Consider the following 18,513-nt stretch of genomic DNA (forward strand, 5'->3'; position numbering starts at 1 on the left):
CTTTTACCGTTGTACCATCGAAAGCATCCTGACAACCTGCTTCACAGTATGGTACAGCAGTTGCACCGTAGCGGACAGGAAGGCACTACAACGGGTGGTGAAAACCGCGCAGTACATCATCGGTGCCCCGCTCCCTGCCACGGATGCCCTCCACCGAAAACGGTGTCTGAGACGGGCCGGGAAGATCATCAAAGACCCCTCCCACCCCAACCATGGACTGTTTGCCCTCCTCCCATCAGGGAGGCGGTACAGGAGCCTCAGGTCTCATACTAGTAGGATGAGGAACAGCTTCTACAATAATACCATCACATTGCTGAACTCGGAGTCCGTCCACATTGTTTGATTATTCTGTATTTTTATTTCTATATTGCACTACTACTACGGACTGACGCTAAACTGCATTTCGTTGTACCCATACTTGTATTTGTGCAATGACATTAAAGATGAATTGAATTGAATTGAATTAAACCTGTTTTCCAGACCTGAGCCACATTTTTCTCATCATCCAGGCTTCCTTACACTCTAACAGGAACTTGCTTGTCCTGAATTATTGCCAACACTCTTTTAAAAACATCCCATTTTTCTGACATCCCTTTGCCCGCAAATAGCTTACTCCAATCAATGTTAACTAATTCCTGTCTAATATTATCACAGTTGGCCTTGACTCAATTTAGAATTTTAACTTGTGGCACCTCGCTGTCCTTAGCCTTGCCTATTTTAAAGATAATAATACTTTGGTCATTGGTCCCAAAAGATTCTCCCGCTGACACTTCAGTCACTTGCCCTTCCAAATTTCCTAAGATTAAATCGGGCTTTGCCTGATAATTCAGCACAGTACAGAAATAAGGTAATATTCTCTGAAGTATTGTCCTTCAGGAAAACATTCCTTGATACTTTAATATGTATAAAACAATCTGTTGTATTCTTTTCAGGAGAGTTAGGATTAAGAATTGATCTGATATCCTGGTCACCAATCCAATGAATTTTCCTTGCATTCCTGTGTTATTTGTGGTTCTTACAGTACACAAACTGTTTGCCCTATGCATTAAAACATAAGTAAATTTCAGCACTTTGAGAAATGTTCATGGTTTGAAAGAAAATGTATGTATGCAATTAAATTGTTTTAGACAAATTGCTTTCAGAAGGATCATTGTCATAATCTCTTTATTTCTATATCCCTTTAAAATAATGAAACAAACAACTAGAATATGGAATTATGGCACATGATACATTTTTATGAAAATTGGCTTCTTACTCTGAAATATTAAATGCATTGAACATTTTTATGCTTTTATTGTACGGTGTAATTTCTATGACGTTGTCTCTTGGGCACAATATAAGCATTACTACCAATGCACACGTTGTGCACAGATGGCTAAAGAACCAAGTAGTTTTTATTAGAAGTTCTTTAAAATGAACTATGATTATTAACTTGGACCAGCAAACTCTAATGAGGGAAATGCTGTTTTGGTTAAGGTTAAGGTTTATTATTGTCACGTGTACAGTTAAAAGCTTTGTTTTGCATGCCATCTAATCCGATCAGATAATATGTTTAAGAAAGAACTGCTGATGCTGGAAAAATCAAAGGAGACAAAAAATGCTGGAGAAACCCAACGGGTGAGACAGCATCTATGGAGAGAAGTAATAGGCGACATTTCGGGTCGAGACCCTTCTATGATACATAAATACAACCAATTCAACCTTCAAGCCAATAGATAGAGCAAAGGGGAAGATGCAGAGTACAGAATATAGTTCTCAGCATTGTAGCGCATCAGTCCCATCGACAAAGTCCAATGTCTGCAATGGAGTAGAAGTGACCGTGGTTAACAAGGTGTCTTTACTTTATTGTAGCCAGGATCCAGACTGGTGATTACTATGGTTTGGGAAATTATTATATCACTTAAATTTAAATGGCTTCAAATAATACATTGTCCCTGGTGAAAGTGAACGCAATGCCTTTACCATTGAAGTAACTGAGAATTTAAGCTCACCTGTGATTTTAATACGACAGGGAGATGGGTTCAAAGAAGAGAAGCTTTGTAGTGGAAATGTAAACGTACTTATTTTTATTCTCCTGTTCCTTCTGTTGACAGTTCCAGTGGAGTCTGTGGAACAGGAGCTAAGGTAAGGAGTCTATGTGCCATATACTGTATTCTCCATTCACATTGATAAAATCAAATTTATTGATTAATTGCCAGGATACTGTGTGGAATTTTAATATTTTTATATATTAAGCATCCAATGTAAACTTTCAATAACTTAGAGTTGCATTTCACGTGATGGAAGATCCAGGTAAACACAATTAGCAAATATTAAATCTGCATTCATGATAGTGGATAGGAAGTTTACCATCATAGATTTATGGCTAATGGATTTTTAGCAATGGAGATTTTAAAGTTTGTCGAATAATATTACTTTTTCACCCAGAGAGTTGTGAATCCGTGGAATTCTCTGCCGCAGAAGGCAGTGGAGACCAATTCACTGGATATATTCAAGAGATAATTCGATACAGCTCTTTGGGCTTATGAAATCAAAGGATATGGGGAGAAAGCAGGAATGGGGTACTGATTTAGGATGATCAGCCATGATCATATTGAATGGCGGTGCTGGATTGAAGGTCCGAATGGCCTACTCCTGCACCTTTTTTCTATGTTTCTATGTTTCTATTCGTATCCTCTTGCATTGTGAAATTACTAAAACGATTCAGGTGAAGTTAATTCATCTGGCATAGCAGGTTATCATTATTTGTCTATGGATAGTCCCCCAAAAATCCAATGGAGCTCTTCACCTGTTCAGCTGGTGAATGTTATACAAGATGAGGTCTGTTTGATGCCTTGCCTGCAATTAACACAATGGAGTTTGGAATAGGTCTCCTTAGACAAAGAAAGGTTGGGTTGTTGCACAGAGCTGCTGCTCTCTGCCCCAGCTTGAACACCAGTCCACCTAAATGAGGAAGAAATGCTAGAGGAGGACTAGCATTTGTGGAAAATGACTTAAGCAGTCCTCAATGCAAATCATCAAAAGAAGGGCGATACAACAACCATTTCACCTCCCCTTTAAAGCTGAACATCGCATCTGTACATATTTTAGTCATATATAGAAACATAGAAAATATGTGCAGGAGTAAGCCATTCGGCCCTTCGAGCCAGCACTGCCACTCAATATAATCATGGCTGATCATCCAGAATCAGTACCCCATACCTGCTTTCTCTCCATATCGCTTTATTCCGTTAACTAATCATGCTAAGCCATATAATCATGTGCACAAGCATTCATGCATTTCAAATGTACGCCCACGCAGGTATGCACATGCAAACATACGTGCAGTCATCATTGCAGATAAATATCATACACACACAACACATATGTACACACACATGTATATACACAAACACACATGTATTCACATAATCACATGCACATGCACACACGCAAACACATTCTAGCATGAACCGCTGCTTAAAATGGAGATCAATCATTATTTTTCCTCTCAGCTCAAGGGCATTCTCTGGGGAAATATGCATAATTTCTTAAATGTAATCAATTGATGATCATCATGGAATAGATTATTTCAGGCAGTCAGCCAGGAAAGAGGTAGATTGGTTGAGAATATATTTGTTCTTTGGAAGTAAGGCAACTCAGTTTCCAGCAGCCTTGGTTAGCGGTATGCAGCTGTGAGCAACAGTGCTGCACTCTGTAGTCTATGTAATCTACACTCTACAGGTAGCACTGGGTCATGGTCACCACACAGTTTAAATGCTTAATTAGATATGTGCCTGCCTCAATTAACTGGGGTAGGCCCACTGTTGGGAAAATCCACAGCGATGTTGGTAGAGGGCATCTCACTAACACCTCTTTTGCCTTGTGGAAGATTTGAAACTTGCTCCACCAAGAGGCCTGTGCCTAAGTTGATGCCATGCATGTTGAATTACATGAGCTCATTTTGTTAGTCACTTTGAGAAGTTCAAAAGCTACCTGGAGATGATGCCTTTTAAAATATGTTTGGTTTCTCAATGATTCAGTGATTCAATTCAATTATACATTGTTGTATAATTGTAACTAGGTGCAATTAACTTCCTTGTTTTTGTTCATTGTTGTCACACACCAATTTCTCCCCAAAACGGGTATGGAATGTACTTTAATTGTCCTAAAATGTTCGGAACTTCGTGTCTAGTTCCTCCAACCAATAGTACTTTTGTGGTGTGTTCACTTTATTTAGTAAAACCCAATATCTTATGAAGCCTTTCTTTTCGACCACTATATTTAAAATAACCTGAAATCTGAACATGAGCACCTGATGACCAGAACAACAATGATTATGATTTCCAACAGCGATTTACATTTCCAAAATGTTACTGAAAGTTGTAATAGAGTTAAAAATTAGTGGAATATTTAGTGGGGTGATTATGAACAGTGTTCTCAGTGGTGGAGTGATAATCAATGCCCCATGTTCCTTCAATAACTATCATTTCATTATTTTAACTGTAATGATCTGGGGGAAATTATGTGTCGAAGCCAAGAAATATTTTCATGAAATCAGGCAGCAACAATTCATTGTTATGACTGTACTTTAGTTTACTTTAGTGATACATGCCCTTCAGCCCACCTAGTCCATGCCGACCAGTGATTACCTCGTGGATTAGCACTATCCTACACACTAAGGTAATTTACAATTGGAACCAAAGCCAATTAACCTGTACATCTTTGGAGTGTGGGAGGAAACTGGAGCACTCAGAGAAAACCCACGCAGTCATAGGGAGAACGTACAAACTCTGTATAGACAGCACCCGTGGTCGGGATCAGAGTCAAGATAAAAATTCTTTAATTTGCTCCTAAATTTCCTGTGGTGCAATGGATAGATGCTTTAACACTGTTAAAAGAAGATCATGTACGGACTAATATTTCTCTTTCAACCACCATTATTGATAAATCTTTTTTCATGTCCATCTTCCATGTTTCAATTGTTGACATCGTTGTCATTGTTAAAATTGGCATGTCGCAAAGGTAATGCTATGGTCATTATGGGAAATTTCAACATGCAGGTAGATTGGGAAAATCTGGTTGGAACTGGACTCCAAATAAGGGAGTTTGTGGAGTTCCTCTCTGATGGATTCTTAGAGCAGCTTGTACTGGAGCCTACCAGGGAGAAGGTAATTCTGGACTTAGTGTTGTGTAATGAACCGGATTTGATAAGGGAACTCAAGGTAAAGGAGCCATTAGGAGATAGTGACCATAATATGATAAGTTTTAATCTACAACGTGAGAGGGAGAAAGGTAAATTGGAGGTGTCGGTATTACAGTTGAGCAAAAGGGACTATGAAGCCAAGAGGGAGGAGTTGGCCAAAGTTGTCTGGAAAGATATCCTAGCAGGGTTGACAGTGGAATAACAATGGCAGTTATTTCTGGGAATAATACAGAAGGTGCAGGATCGGTTCATTCCAAAGAGGAAGAAAGATTTCAAGGGGAATAAGGGGCGACTGTGGCTGACAAGGGAAGGCAGGGCGAGTATAAAAATAAAAGAGAAGAAATATAACATAGCAAAGATGAGCAGGAAGCAAGAGGATTGGGTAACTTTTAAAGAGCAACAGAAGAAAACTAAAAAGGTAACACGGGGAGAAAATATGAGGGACGAAGGTAAGCTGGCTAAGAATATAAAGGAGGATAGTATAAGCTTCTTTAGGTATGTGAAGAGGAACAAACTAGCTAAGACCAAAGTTGGACCCTTGAAGACTGAAAAGGGTGAAATTATTATGAGGAACAAGGAAATGGCAGATGAGTTGAACAGGTACTTTGGATCCGTCTTCATTAAGGAGGACACAAACAATCTTCCTGATGTACTAGCCAGAGGATCTGGGGTGGCGGAGGAAATTAAGGGGATTCAGATTAGGCAGAAAATGGCTGTTGGGTCGACTAATGGGACTGAAGGCTGATAAATCCCCAGGCCCTGATGGTCTGCATCCCAGGGTACTTAAGGAAGTGGGTCTAGAAATCGTGGACACATTGGTGATCATTTTCCGATGTTCTATGGATTCAAGATCAGTTCCTGTGGATTGGAGGGTAGTTAATGTTGTCCCACTCTTTACGAAGGGAGGCAGAGAGAAAACAGGGAATTATAGACCAGTTAGCCTGACATCAGTGATGGGAAAAATGCTGGAGTCAATAATAAAAGATGAAATATCGGCATATATGGATAGAAGTAGTAGGATCGGTCCGAGTCAACATGGAATTACATAGTGAGACCACACCTGGAGTATTGTGTGCAGTTTTGGTCTTCAAACATGAGGAAGGACATTCTTGCTATTGACAGAGTACAGCGTAGGTTCACAAGGTTAATTCTTGGGATGGCGGGACTGTCATATGTTGATAGTTTGAAGTGGCTGGCTTGTATACTCTGGAATTTATAAGGATGAGAGGATATCTTATTGAAACATACAAGATTATTAAGGGTTTGGACACGCTGGAGGCAGGAAATTGGGGGAAGTCCAGAACCAGGGGCCATAGTTTAAGAATAAGTGGTAAGCCATTTAGAACGGAGATGAGGAAAAACCTTTTCACACAGAGAGTTGTGAGTCTGTGGAATTTTCTGCCTCAGAGGGCGGTGGAGGCTGGTTCTCTGGATGCTTTCAAGAGAGAGTTAGATAAAGCTCTTAGGGATAGCGGAGTTAAGGGATATGGAGAGAAGGCAAGAACGGGGTACTGATTGTGGATGATCAGCACTGATCACATTGAATGGCGATGCTGTCTCAAAGGGCCAAATGGCCTACTCCTGCACCTATTGTCCGTCCTGAAAAGGATGCAAGCTTCCGGCGACAATCAGTGGGAGCCATCACTTGTTGCAATAGATGATGATGGTAACAGAATTAGTTCAGGATACTTCCAGTTTCCAGCCCTGTGATGTGGACTCTTCTGCTATGGCGCCGATTGAGAAATGAACTAGACCATTGGTATGGTCTAGTTGGGTGGGCGGCGCGACTCATGTCGCAGCGGCCTCTGCAGTCCGTCTGTTGTTTTTTATTTTTTGTCTCGTTTGTATGTAGTTTTTTTTTTTTTTTTTTAAACTGGTTATGTGGGTGTGGGGTGTGGGGGGGGGGGGGGGGTGGTGGGGAAACTTTTTAAAATCTTTCCCCTGCATGGAGAACCCGACCTTTTCTTTGTCGGGTCTCCGTTGTCGTTGGGGCCTAGCACCGTGGAGCGGCCTCCAACCGGAACGACTTGGGGCTCCAGTCGCGGAGCTGCAGACTTACCCACCATCGTGGAGCTGGCCGAGTTCGGAGCGGGAGGAGCGGTGGTGGCGCGCTGCTGCAGCCCGACCCAGGAGATGCGGGGCCTCCAGCCGCCGGCCCGGTGGGCGGTGACACCGGGAGCCCGCGGGTCCCTGCTGGGAGACCGCTTTTCGGGGCTTCCGCAACGGCGACTTCTCCCGCCCGAGTTGTGGGGTTGAGGATGACCTGGAGCGGGGCATTACATCATCGCCCGGCGCGGCTTTAAATGTTAGTGCACGCCAGGGGCTCCAACACCAAGACCCGGAGAGCGGCCTTGCATCACCCGGCTTTATAATTGCCGCGGGACTTATTTATCATCGCCCGCCGTGGGCTTTGACTCTGACATCGGGAGGAGAACGAGGAGTACAGGGGAGAGATAAGACTTTGCCTTCCATCACAGTGAGGAGGAGATTCACTGTGATGGATGTTCGTGTAAATTGTGTTGTGTCTTGGTTCTTCTTCTTGTTTGTATGACTGCAGAAACCAAATTTTGTTTGAACCTCTGGGTTCAAATGACAACAAATAAATTGTATTGTATTGTATTTACATGTCGGTGGCTTCCTAAATCAGTTCTTGCCCGATGATTCAAAACAGAGTTTTCTGTGATAAATGTCAGGATTCCCCAGAAACCTTTTCTTTTTGTTCAATGTTTCGCCATCCTTTTCCTGGGATTTGTTCTGATATGAATGGTGAATGTTCGATTTTATCTGTTCTGGTGAGCCTTCTGTTCAATGCTTTTGCAGAAAGCACTATCACTTTATAAATTATTGCCAGTTTAGTATCGCAGCTATACTGGCTATCTATCGAAATCATTCATTTGATGACCTGCGACCTTTATGAGATATGTGTCAGCCAGTACCATGCTGTGCATTTGCTGTTTGTTTGGTTTGCATTTCCTGTGCAGGTTCTAACCTTTAGTGTTCAAACTAATTTATGTTACTGTGCCTCTGAGATTCTTGTGCAGAGTTAAACCCTGTTTCTTCTTCCTGTTCTCCGAGTGCACAAATGTAAGCAAGCTCACTGACAGTGTTCCATTCAATGGCTTTTTCAAAAAGGTAAACAGTGATGCCAAACCAGAGTCTGTACCATAGGATTGGTGTGGGCACAGATTAAATTGCAATCAATAGGCAATATTGAAAACCTATGCATCAGGTAGTGATAATAGGCAACATTTTTCCGAGCGCATTTGGAAAATAGGGACTATTGCGATTCCTAATATTTTGGCCTGCATTCCCAGCAAGTTTGGAGATGTCACCTGAAAAATGCAGGTGTTCCTTGCAGCTGTAATGAAGGGTTACATTACTGGAAAATGTTTTATTAAGTAGAAATTTGTAAACTGAAAATGTGCTTCCCATTAATTTATAGTCAAAGCTCTGGTTGCATTCCAGACTTAAAGAATGTTATTATAAAACTAAATGCTCAAACCCTTTTCCATTCTCGGTTATAATATCTCTGCCCTTCAAAACACTGGTAGCACACGCAGGTGACGTTTTGGGCAATAACTTTTATGTTTCTCCATTGTTAAAGATTATTTGCACTGTCAACATGGAAAAACATAACTAATAATCGTTGTAATAATGCGTCATTTTCACTTTGGTTAATTGGATCCAGAGTAGTATTAACACTCAGAGCCTGCAGCGATTTCACAGTGGAGGTTCCTCAGTATGGGCGGCACAGTGGCGCAGCGGTAGAGTTGCTGCCTAAAGCCCCTGTCCTACTTTCCTAAGTTACTCACGAATTTTCCCGAGATTTCCCCTTGCTTCAAACTCTGAGAATGTCCATAGCGAGTCCATAAGAGTCCATAGGAGGCCATAGGCGTCCGTAGATATTTTGTGGCGGCTCGTAATGCTAGCCGTAGGTACTCGGGGCATCAGGTAAGTCGGGACGTTTTTTCAGCATGTTGAAAAATATCCACGAGTAAAAAAAATAGCCCCGAGTACCTACGACTGAATATTACCATAATTCTCTGAGTTTGAATCAAGGGGAAAACTCTGGAGAATTTGTTAATAACTCGGGAAAGTGGGACAGGGGCTTTACTGCGCTTGCAGCTGGAGTCCCGGGTTCGATCCTGAATATGGGTGCTGTCTGTACGACGTTTGTAGGCTTCCCCCATGACCTGCGTGGCTTTTCTCTGAGATCTTCAGTTTCCTCCCACACTCCAAAGATATACAGGTTTGGCTTGATGTAAATGTAAATTGTCCCTAGTGAGTGTAATAGCTGATTCTCATGTTGCGAGTTGACACAAGAGGTAACCCGAGTTAAAACTCGTGGTAATAACGTACGATTAACGTACGGAACTCGTGGACGCAATTTAGAGATTTGTGGCGCTAACGGCAGATACTCGTGTAACTTGTCGACTCTTGCAAAAAATCAAATATGTTTGAAATTTTCCACGAGTGAATTTTACTCTTGTGGTTAAGAATTGAAACATTTTAACTCGTTGTAATAACGTAGTGGCCCGTGCGTTTACCTTAGTGTATCGTGAGTCTACTGTAGGAACTCTTTAACTCAGTGGGCAGGCAGCAGCAGATTGTGGATCCCTTCAGTTTCCCAGCAACAATCACCTGCCATAACGCGAGAGAAATCATGCACTGTTGTAGGTCTCCTTTGCACGTCGGTGTTTCTGTTTTTCTCCACTCATTGTTGGCCCTATCTGTCACCACCCCCACTTACACCCCTCTGCTTCCCGGCCATGTGTGTGACCCCTTCCCTCCCCTCTCCAGCTCCCCGCCCATTGCACCGGCGCAGGGGCTTTGCACTGTCTTCACGTCGGCGATGCCAACAGGTCGATACCAGTCGCCCCGGGGAAGTCGCTCCCTTCAGTTTCCCAGGGGGTCGGGACGGGGCTGGAGTTGGGAAGGAAAGGTGGTGGTGGTGGTGGTGGTGGGGGGGTTGGGGTTGGGTTAGGTGAGCAGGAGAGTGGGTTTGTTTGCAGTTGCAGAGGGAGGGGGCAAGGGCGGTACAGTTCCCAGTCTCAGCCCCTGTCCAGGGGGGTGGACGGAGACGTCAGGACCAATGGGACACCGACCCCCAGGCCCACCAGGCCTACTGCAAGCACGGAGAACCCAGAGACCCACAGACAGCAGCAACTCCAGCCCAACCCCGCTCCAACTCCAGAGGAACACGCTCCCCGTAGGGGCAGAAGCTGATGGTGTGCAAGGTACGTCTTGTTCTTGGGGTGGTGGATGAGGGGGCGCAGCTCGGGCTGTAGGCGAACTGCCACTTGTCGCCGTAGCGGCCCATCAGGGAGCGGATTCCTCTGGAGTTGGAGCGGGGCTGCGCTGGAGTTGCTGTTGGCTGTTGGCCTCTGGGTTCTCCGTGCTTGCAGTGGGCCTGGTGGGATCATTCACTACGAATGATCCCAGCCTAACCCAAGAGTCGTCACCCCAGACAGATTAATGAGCCCCCCCCAACCTCTCTCCATCTCAACTCACGCCTGGGCACCGAAGCAGCTCAGGAGGCGAACCCTGAGCTCCGTCTCACAACAATCTGATGTGCACATCCATCCACATTCAAATATATAATCTCCCGTCTCCCCGCAGTGTGTAGGCATGGCAGTAAATTCAATTAAAACATATCAAACCTGTGTCTTTCAAACAAATCATAAGTATAACTGGCACTGGATGGTGCGCATGTTTCCCTTTGTAGGTCACATCAATAGATGCGGCCGCTCTGAATTATATCTTTAAAACAAAGCAACAGGATGGAGAGGTCCTCTTTAACACTGTTGCTTATTAAAACATAACACTGTTGCTTATTAGAACAAACCTTCAATCAGGATTGGCTCAAGAGTAACTCGGGAGACGAACTTGGAACAGAAATGACAAGTAAACCGTAAACTTGTCATACCCGTGAGAACTCGGTTAAACTCTTGATCATACACTTGCAATCTCATACACAACCACGAGTCTTTCACTCGGGGTACCTCTTGTTTCAACTCGCAACGTGAGAACCAGCCTTTAGTGTGCAGGGATCGCTGGTCGGCGTGGACTCGGTGGGCCAAAGTACGTTTCCCCGCTGTATCTCTAAAACTAAAACTACTGCTGGAGAATTTTGAGCCCATCTTGAGGTTGCACAGAATAAACCATGATTAATCTTGATAAAATGCAGAGCGCTATCTTCTCGATGAGAACAAAATGCTGCGGGAAGAAGTAAAGAAGGATTTATTCCTGGAGATTAGCACACTTTTCTTGATACAACATAAAAGTTATTATGTCAACAATTTTTAATGTTTTAAAAAAAAAAGGTTTTCACTGTACCTAGGTACACGTGACAATAATAAACTAAACTAAACTATTAAATTATCATAGGGAATACAATGAAAGTTTGTAAATCGGACATGTAAATCAAGGCACTACCAAATGCAATTTTAAATTCTCAGTCAGAAAACATTGAACAAAATAGAAAGCTATAATCCCCTAAATTTTTTGCAGATGCCAAGTACCTTATTTATAACTTTATTTCTTTAAATGTCTACATTGCTTTCATAGCGGCTTCAAATCATTGGGATTCAACTGAACTATTCTGAGGGCTCCTGGGGTCATCTTATTTTCAGAAGACACCTGCACGCAGTATCATTTGCATGGAGGACAATGGCCTTCAGGCACGTCCTTTGATTTTTCCATAGAGGTTTTCCTGATTTTCTTCCACAGTGGTTTTGTGGAAAATTGGCAGAGCCCTCTGAGGGATGGTGCAAGAAGCCAGAAACAGCAGTCTGCAGCATTTCTATTTTGCTTCCACACAGAGTAATAATACATCATGATAATAAATCACCTCCACCCAGCCCCAACCTACCATTCTATGAAACTGTACCCCAGGATTGAAATGTATGCTCCATTACAACATAAATTAATATGTTTTATTGATATCTCTGTTGTTGGCTTAAAAGAAACGGAGGGCATATTCTGCAAGTTGACAAGTATAAAATGGGGAAGGGGGGGAGGGAAATAGTAACAGCTGTCTCTGTAAAAGGTTTGTGACTCACACCAAATACGATCCCCTTCCCGTGGACTATTTAAGGCTTATTTCTCCTTTTCCTCCATCATTAGTATCAGCTACATTCACACTACCTCTGTGAGTGAGAGAGATTATATTTATTTTGCAGTTCTGGCTTGATATTTCAGTTTAGCTGGCTGATCTGTGCCAAGTCCTTTCATCAACAAATGCATCATTGCAAAAACAGTCTTTCTGTTTGACTGGCAGATGAACACATCTCCCTGCTCTCTTTCCTTTAACAATGACTGCGCATCATGTGAATTCTGGTATCATTTATAGGGAAAATACAAGAAGATATTGCATCAACTCTAACAAATGATAATGGCCCGGAATGACAAATACTTTTGTTGTTGAGCATAAGCAATTTATTATTACTTATAATTCTCTACCTTCCAATTTTCCCTATGAAAAGCTCGCAAAGAAATATTAGAAATGGAAGATCTGCAGTTAATATGCCAACATAACATCTTTTCTCTGAAGCCAAGTTTGAAGCAATAACAATATTTTCATCATTCTTATGGACACTAAAACAATTGAATCTACCATGTTTTAAGCAACATAACACTGGAACTGATTCATTCCCCCAATAGACAAGAAAGAATATCAAAATGAATCATTGAGAGGCTGAAAAATGTGAGACAAATCTCCATTGATTCATTCACAGCAGGTGTAGTAACTGTGACGTGATGTCTTTGGAATTCAAAAATTTAAATCAGACCACAAAACAATTAATTAAGATGTTGGTATTGATTTATTATTGTCATGTCTACTGGGATACAGTGAAAAACTTTGTTGCGTCCTATCCCATCAAATCATACTATACATGATTCCAATCAAGCCAGACACAAGTACAACCAATACAACCAAGTGAAATGTACCCCACAGTGCACCGTTACAGTACTATAGCATTACAACTGTAGAGAAATGCTACAGTTACAGCAAAAGTGCAGATTTTAAAAGTGCAAGGTCTGCAATAAGGTAGATTGGGAAATCAGGACCAAACCCTAGTTTATGAAAGTGCTGTTCAGTAATCTGATAACTGCGAAGACTAAAGATAAAAATGATGATGGCATTTATAACTACAATCAAGTCAAGTTGTGTTTATTGTTATGCACAACATTAGTGAGGTACAGGTGCAATGTAAATCTTGTTTGCATCAGCATTACAGGCATATAGACACTGACAACACACAAAAACATAACTGATACATCTATTGCGCATGAATTACACATAAATTCTACAAGGCAGTGAAAGAAAATGATTATGGAACAAAACAAGAAATGAGTGCAAAAATACACAACAAGAAAACAAGTCTGTGGTAGTGCACGAGGTGGTCCATGGAAGAAACAAAGAACTGCTGAAGGTAGACAAAAGTGCAGGAGAAACTCAGCGGGTGCGGCAGCATCTATGGACCGAAGGAAATAGGCAACGTTTCAGGCCAAAACCCTTCTTCCCACAAAGAACTGCTAATGCTGGTTTATACCAAACATCGTCGCAAACTGCTGGAGTAACTCAGCGGAGCAGGCAGCATCTCTGGAGAAAAAAGGGTGGGTGATGTTTCGGGTCGGGACCCTTCTTCAGACTGAAGACGGATCCCGAATGGGGGGGGGGGGTGGGGGTTGGGGAAACCAGGCACGTGGGGGAGGGGGGGGGGGGGGGGGGGGGGAGGAGACGAGGAGACCCGCAAGTGCTGCCAAACTGCCACTGGACTGTCCCCGGTCGTCGTTCCCCCCCCACTCGAGTGTCCAATCCACACCCGGGTACCAACGAGACACCGGCCCCTAGGCCCAGCGCGGAGAAGCAACAACCCCAGCTCGCCTCCGCATCCCTTGCTGGGCCAACGGACAGCCCAGTCCAACAACACCAGCGGCCCCAGACCCACAGAACCCACAGACCTACAGGCAGCTACGGCGACAAGTGCCACTTTATCCACAACCCCGTGGAGGAGCGAGGGCCCCGGCCTCGCCTACACCAGTGCGCCAGCCTGGGCTCAGCCTCATCCGGCCTGGCGCTAGACTGGGCCACGCTGTGGGCTGCCTTCAGCCCCAACCTGGAGTTCAAGCTGGTCCAGACTCTGGGCAAGGGAGGGGGGGGAGATTGCTGCTGCCACCAGCACCACCATCACCAACGGTATCTGCAGCTCCAGTGGCGCCCGGCCTTCCATAGTCGGCAGGAGCCCATCCGCAGACTCTCTCTCTCTGACCAGGATGACTCCAGCAGCAGCGGCTCCGAGTCGCCCGGTTTCGAGCAGGGCCGGTAGCCGCCCATCTTCAGCAGGATCTCGGTGTCGGACTGAGGGGAGGGGGGGTGGAGATGGAGGGCTGCTGGCCAACCTGGTGGGATAGGCAGAGCCGAGCTGGAGCCAGCGGCTGCAAGTCCGGGGCCGCCCCGCCAGCCCAGGGCCACCCTGGACACCTCCGGACAGGGACGGGACACCAGGGATGGGACGGGGTGTCTCAACAGCACCCACAGTGATGGAGAGCCGACCCCAACTATGGATGAAATGCAAGCCTGCACACAATGCAGCACCACTGTTGCCAAGACTGTTTTATAGCTAGTGACCTATGACCTGGGCATGCACAGTCAGAATACCGAACTCGCTTATTTAGATCAGTATCTTCTGCTTCCATGGTCAACAGCTCTGAATAAATGCCATTTCTAATTCTGTGTAAAAATTAAATTAACTGCATTACAAATGGCCCGACTAACTGCAATATGCCTCTATTTTTGGTTAGAAATGTGATAGATTTGCAATGTATTTTCAGACACAAATATAATGTTCCTATAGCTGCACGATGCACATATTTCTTCACAAACAAAACTGAGGAATCCCCAAAAGTGCAAAGACTTTTTAAAGTCTTGAAATTAAAGTTGCTCCTGAAATTAAATAGGCTATCCTATGCTTTTAATGTCTTGAAGATAAGTTGAAATCAAAATTGTAGCTTCGCAAATTTTAATATTCCCAACTTGTGAAGTCTTTTGGAATGTTTTAGTGTAATTTACACTTTTCCTGTAATTTTAAGTGATATCAATGATTTCCCACTTTCAAGGACTGGCATATGTCGATATGTGAGTAGTGAAATTGCCAGTGGGAAGTGTTGTCATTTTTGTGCCCTCTGTTGCTTGCATGACTCAGAGAAACTGTTGTTGTGATATCACTTAAAGCGGTGCACCACAAAAGTCTTTGAGCACAAAAAGGTTTATTTATTACTGACTTGCATACAACATCTACATGGGCATTATGAGCTAAAAAGAGAGGCACTCTTTGATTGAACAATGTTTGCTACAAAGGTAGACACAAAATGAGTAACTCAGCGGGACAGGCAGCACCTCTGGAGAGAAGGAAAGGGTGACATTTTGGGTCGAGACACTCAGATGTTTACTACAATATGTTTTATGGCGGTGGCCCGTTGGAAACGACGATAGCATGGTTGTGCGGTCTCATGTTTTGTGGGATTGATTGTGGCTCATGAGTCCGATGCACGAGCCACACACACACGGGAGTGGTGGGGGCACATGAAGACAATGCATTTCGTTGTCTCTGTACTGTACACTGACAATGACAATTAAAATTGAATCTGAATCTGAAGGCTGCTGTGGGGGTATTTAGGGCTGCAGCCTTCCTCCTGTCTCTGGCACTAACGAGTCGGCTTCAGCGATTGTCTTTGAAACTGCTATCTGCTTTCCTAGTGGTTGTACGCCGACCAGTCCTGTCATTGGTACGGGTTTTCAGCTCTTTTGGGGCTAGGCCTGCATGCTGGAGGTGGGCCCTAATACACATTCAACTATTTCTTTGGGCACCCTTGGTTCATTTGACCTTGTAATGGAACTCCGTACAGGAGTTAACGACGCATGTGGGATTCATCCATCCGGATCACAAGGACTGCCCATCGAAGCCGGGCCTTTATGATCATTGCTTCGATGCTTGTGAACGTTCCACATTCAGCATGTCCACGTTGGTCACCCTGTCTTGCCGGTAAATGCCCATGATGGACCACAAAGAGCGTATGTGGAATTTCTCAAGCTGGCACATGTGTTTCTTGTACAAGATCCATGTTTCACATCCATACAGCAAGTTGGAGACTACTACAATTTTGTAGACATTCAGCCTAGTTGGCAGCTTGATGTTTTGGTGGTTTAATACTCCAACTCGCAGTCAACCAAGTGCTTGACTGGCCTAGCTGATTCTGGCCGATATTCTGATTCTGGCCGAGTTGAACGAAAGTGGAAGAAGGACAGGCTGCAGGTTTCATCGCAAATTCTAAAGGACAGCTGGCGTAATTACCAAAATACTGTCAAAGAGGCCAAAAGATATTACCTGTCTAATATAATAGTGTCTAAGCGTCACGACCCACGTGTGTTATTCGAAACCATTGATTCTGTTTTAAATGCCCCACAGCCTGTCTGCCTGGAAGCATCGTCCGAATTGTGCAATGACTTCCTGCACTTCTTTATCAATAAGGTTGTTTCTATAAGGGCTCTCATCTCAGCTCCTGCCTCTGACCCCTCTGTTCCGGCCCCATGCCTGGTGGCATTCAATAAGTTTGTGCCTCTGACATTGTCGGGTCTAGAGGATGTGGTTAGCCATATCAAGCCGTCGGGTTCCCCTTGTGATGCTGTCCCTCCTCTTCTTTTTAAAGAGGTTTTCCCGAGTATAGGGCAGTCGGTTCTCGCCATCATAAACAGTAGCTTGTGTACTGGGGTTGTCCCTCGAAAATTTTAAACATGCAGTAGTGCAACCACTACTTAAGAAACCTGGCCTGGAACAAACTGTTCTGGCCAATTTTAGGCCGATCTCCAAGCTGCCATTTATCTCTAAAATAATGGAGAAAGTAGTTTATGCTCAGCTGAAACTCTTCCTGGACGAGCACAATATTCGGGAGGTTTTCCAGTCTGGATTCAAAGCTATGCATAGCACAGTCAGCTCTGCTAAGGGTTTTTAACGACATCCTCCTGGCAAACGACTCCGGTAATTATGTGGTTCTTGTCTTGCTGGACCTATCTGCCGCCTTCGATACAGTGGACCATGGAATTTTAATTTCCCGATTACAGCACCAAGTGGGCATCTGTGGCAGTGCCCTGGGATGGTTCAGGTCCTATCTGGCAGACAGAACCATGCGTGTAAGCCTTGCTGGCTTTGAATCCTCCTCCGCTCCCTTGGCATATGGGGTTCCACAGGGCTCAATTTTAGGGCCCCTGCTCTTCTCTCTATACCTACTTCCTCTGGGCTCAATTTTAAGAAGGCATGGCATCTCCTTTCACTTTTACGCAGATGATAGCCAGTTATATATGCCACTCAGGAAGGAAGACGACTATTCTCTAAAATCACTTCTGTCTTGTCTTGAGGACATTAAGTCCTGGATGGCCTTAAACTTTCTGGGACTTAATGAAAAAAAGACAGAGGTGATTTTGTTTGGCCCCAATGGCTGCCGTGAACCTCCCTTTGTTGACTTGGGTCCACTGGCATTGTCCGTAAAGCCAACAGTTTTTAACCTGGGTTTTAGGATGGACGGTGATTTTAAACTAGATAAACAAATAGGCGCGGTGGTTAAGTCCAGCTTCTTTCACCTAAGGAAGCTGGCAAAGGTGAAGCCCATTCTCGAGCGGCAGCATTTTGAAACAGTAATCCATGCCTTTATTACATCTAGGCTGGATTACTGTAACGCACTCTACTCTGGAGTCGCACGAGCTTCATTGGCTCGTCTCCAGCTGGTTCAAAATGCTGCCGCTCGCCTCTTAACCGGAACTCGAACGAGGGAGCACATTACGCCAATTTTGGTCTCCCTTCACTGGCTCCCAGTGCACTTTCGAGTTCATTTTAAAATTATTTTATTTGTTTTTAAATCGTTGAATGGGCTCGCCCCGCCTTACCTCTCTGAGCTGCTCCACCCATACGCTCCTGCCCGGTGCCTCAGGTCAGCTGATCAGCTGCTCCTTGAGGTACCAAGGTCTAAGCGGAAGCTCAGAGGGGATAGAGCCTTTTCTGTTGCTGCTCCGGCACTCTGGAACACCTTGCCGTTGCACATCAGACAGGCCCTCTCACTGTCCATCTTCAAATCCACCCTAAAACATTTTTATTCTCTGGCTTTCGATACTGGCTGAGACATTGCTCCTGTTTTTAGTGCTTTTAATGTCTTTTAATTTTTACTGTTTTATAGTCCTTTGTTTTACGGTTTTTAATGGTTTGTAATAACTTCTTAGAAACATAGAAACATAGAAATTAGGTGCAGGAGTAGGCCATTCGGCCCTTCGAGCC

The 18,513-nt window shown here is 44.0% G+C and overlaps 1 protein-coding gene across 2 annotated transcripts in view; it reads left to right on the forward strand.

The window, feature by feature from the left end:
• The window catches only part of st18 (ST18 C2H2C-type zinc finger transcription factor), a 122,355-nt gene that overhangs the window by 16,775 nt on the left and 87,067 nt on the right, over positions 1 to 18,513 (forward strand). For both annotated transcript variants that reach the window (XM_055634085.1, XM_055634087.1), the window contains exon 3: positions 2,094 to 2,124. In XM_055634085.1, the coding sequence (XP_055490060.1) occupies positions 2,094 to 2,124 (31 nt within the window). The remainder of the gene's footprint in view (positions 1 to 2,093; positions 2,125 to 18,513) is intronic.

The sequence above is a fragment of the Leucoraja erinacea genome, chromosome 4 (assembly GCF_028641065.1).
Source record: "Leucoraja erinacea ecotype New England chromosome 4, Leri_hhj_1, whole genome shotgun sequence".
NCBI classification, from domain to species: domain Eukaryota; kingdom Metazoa; phylum Chordata; class Chondrichthyes; order Rajiformes; family Rajidae; genus Leucoraja; species Leucoraja erinaceus.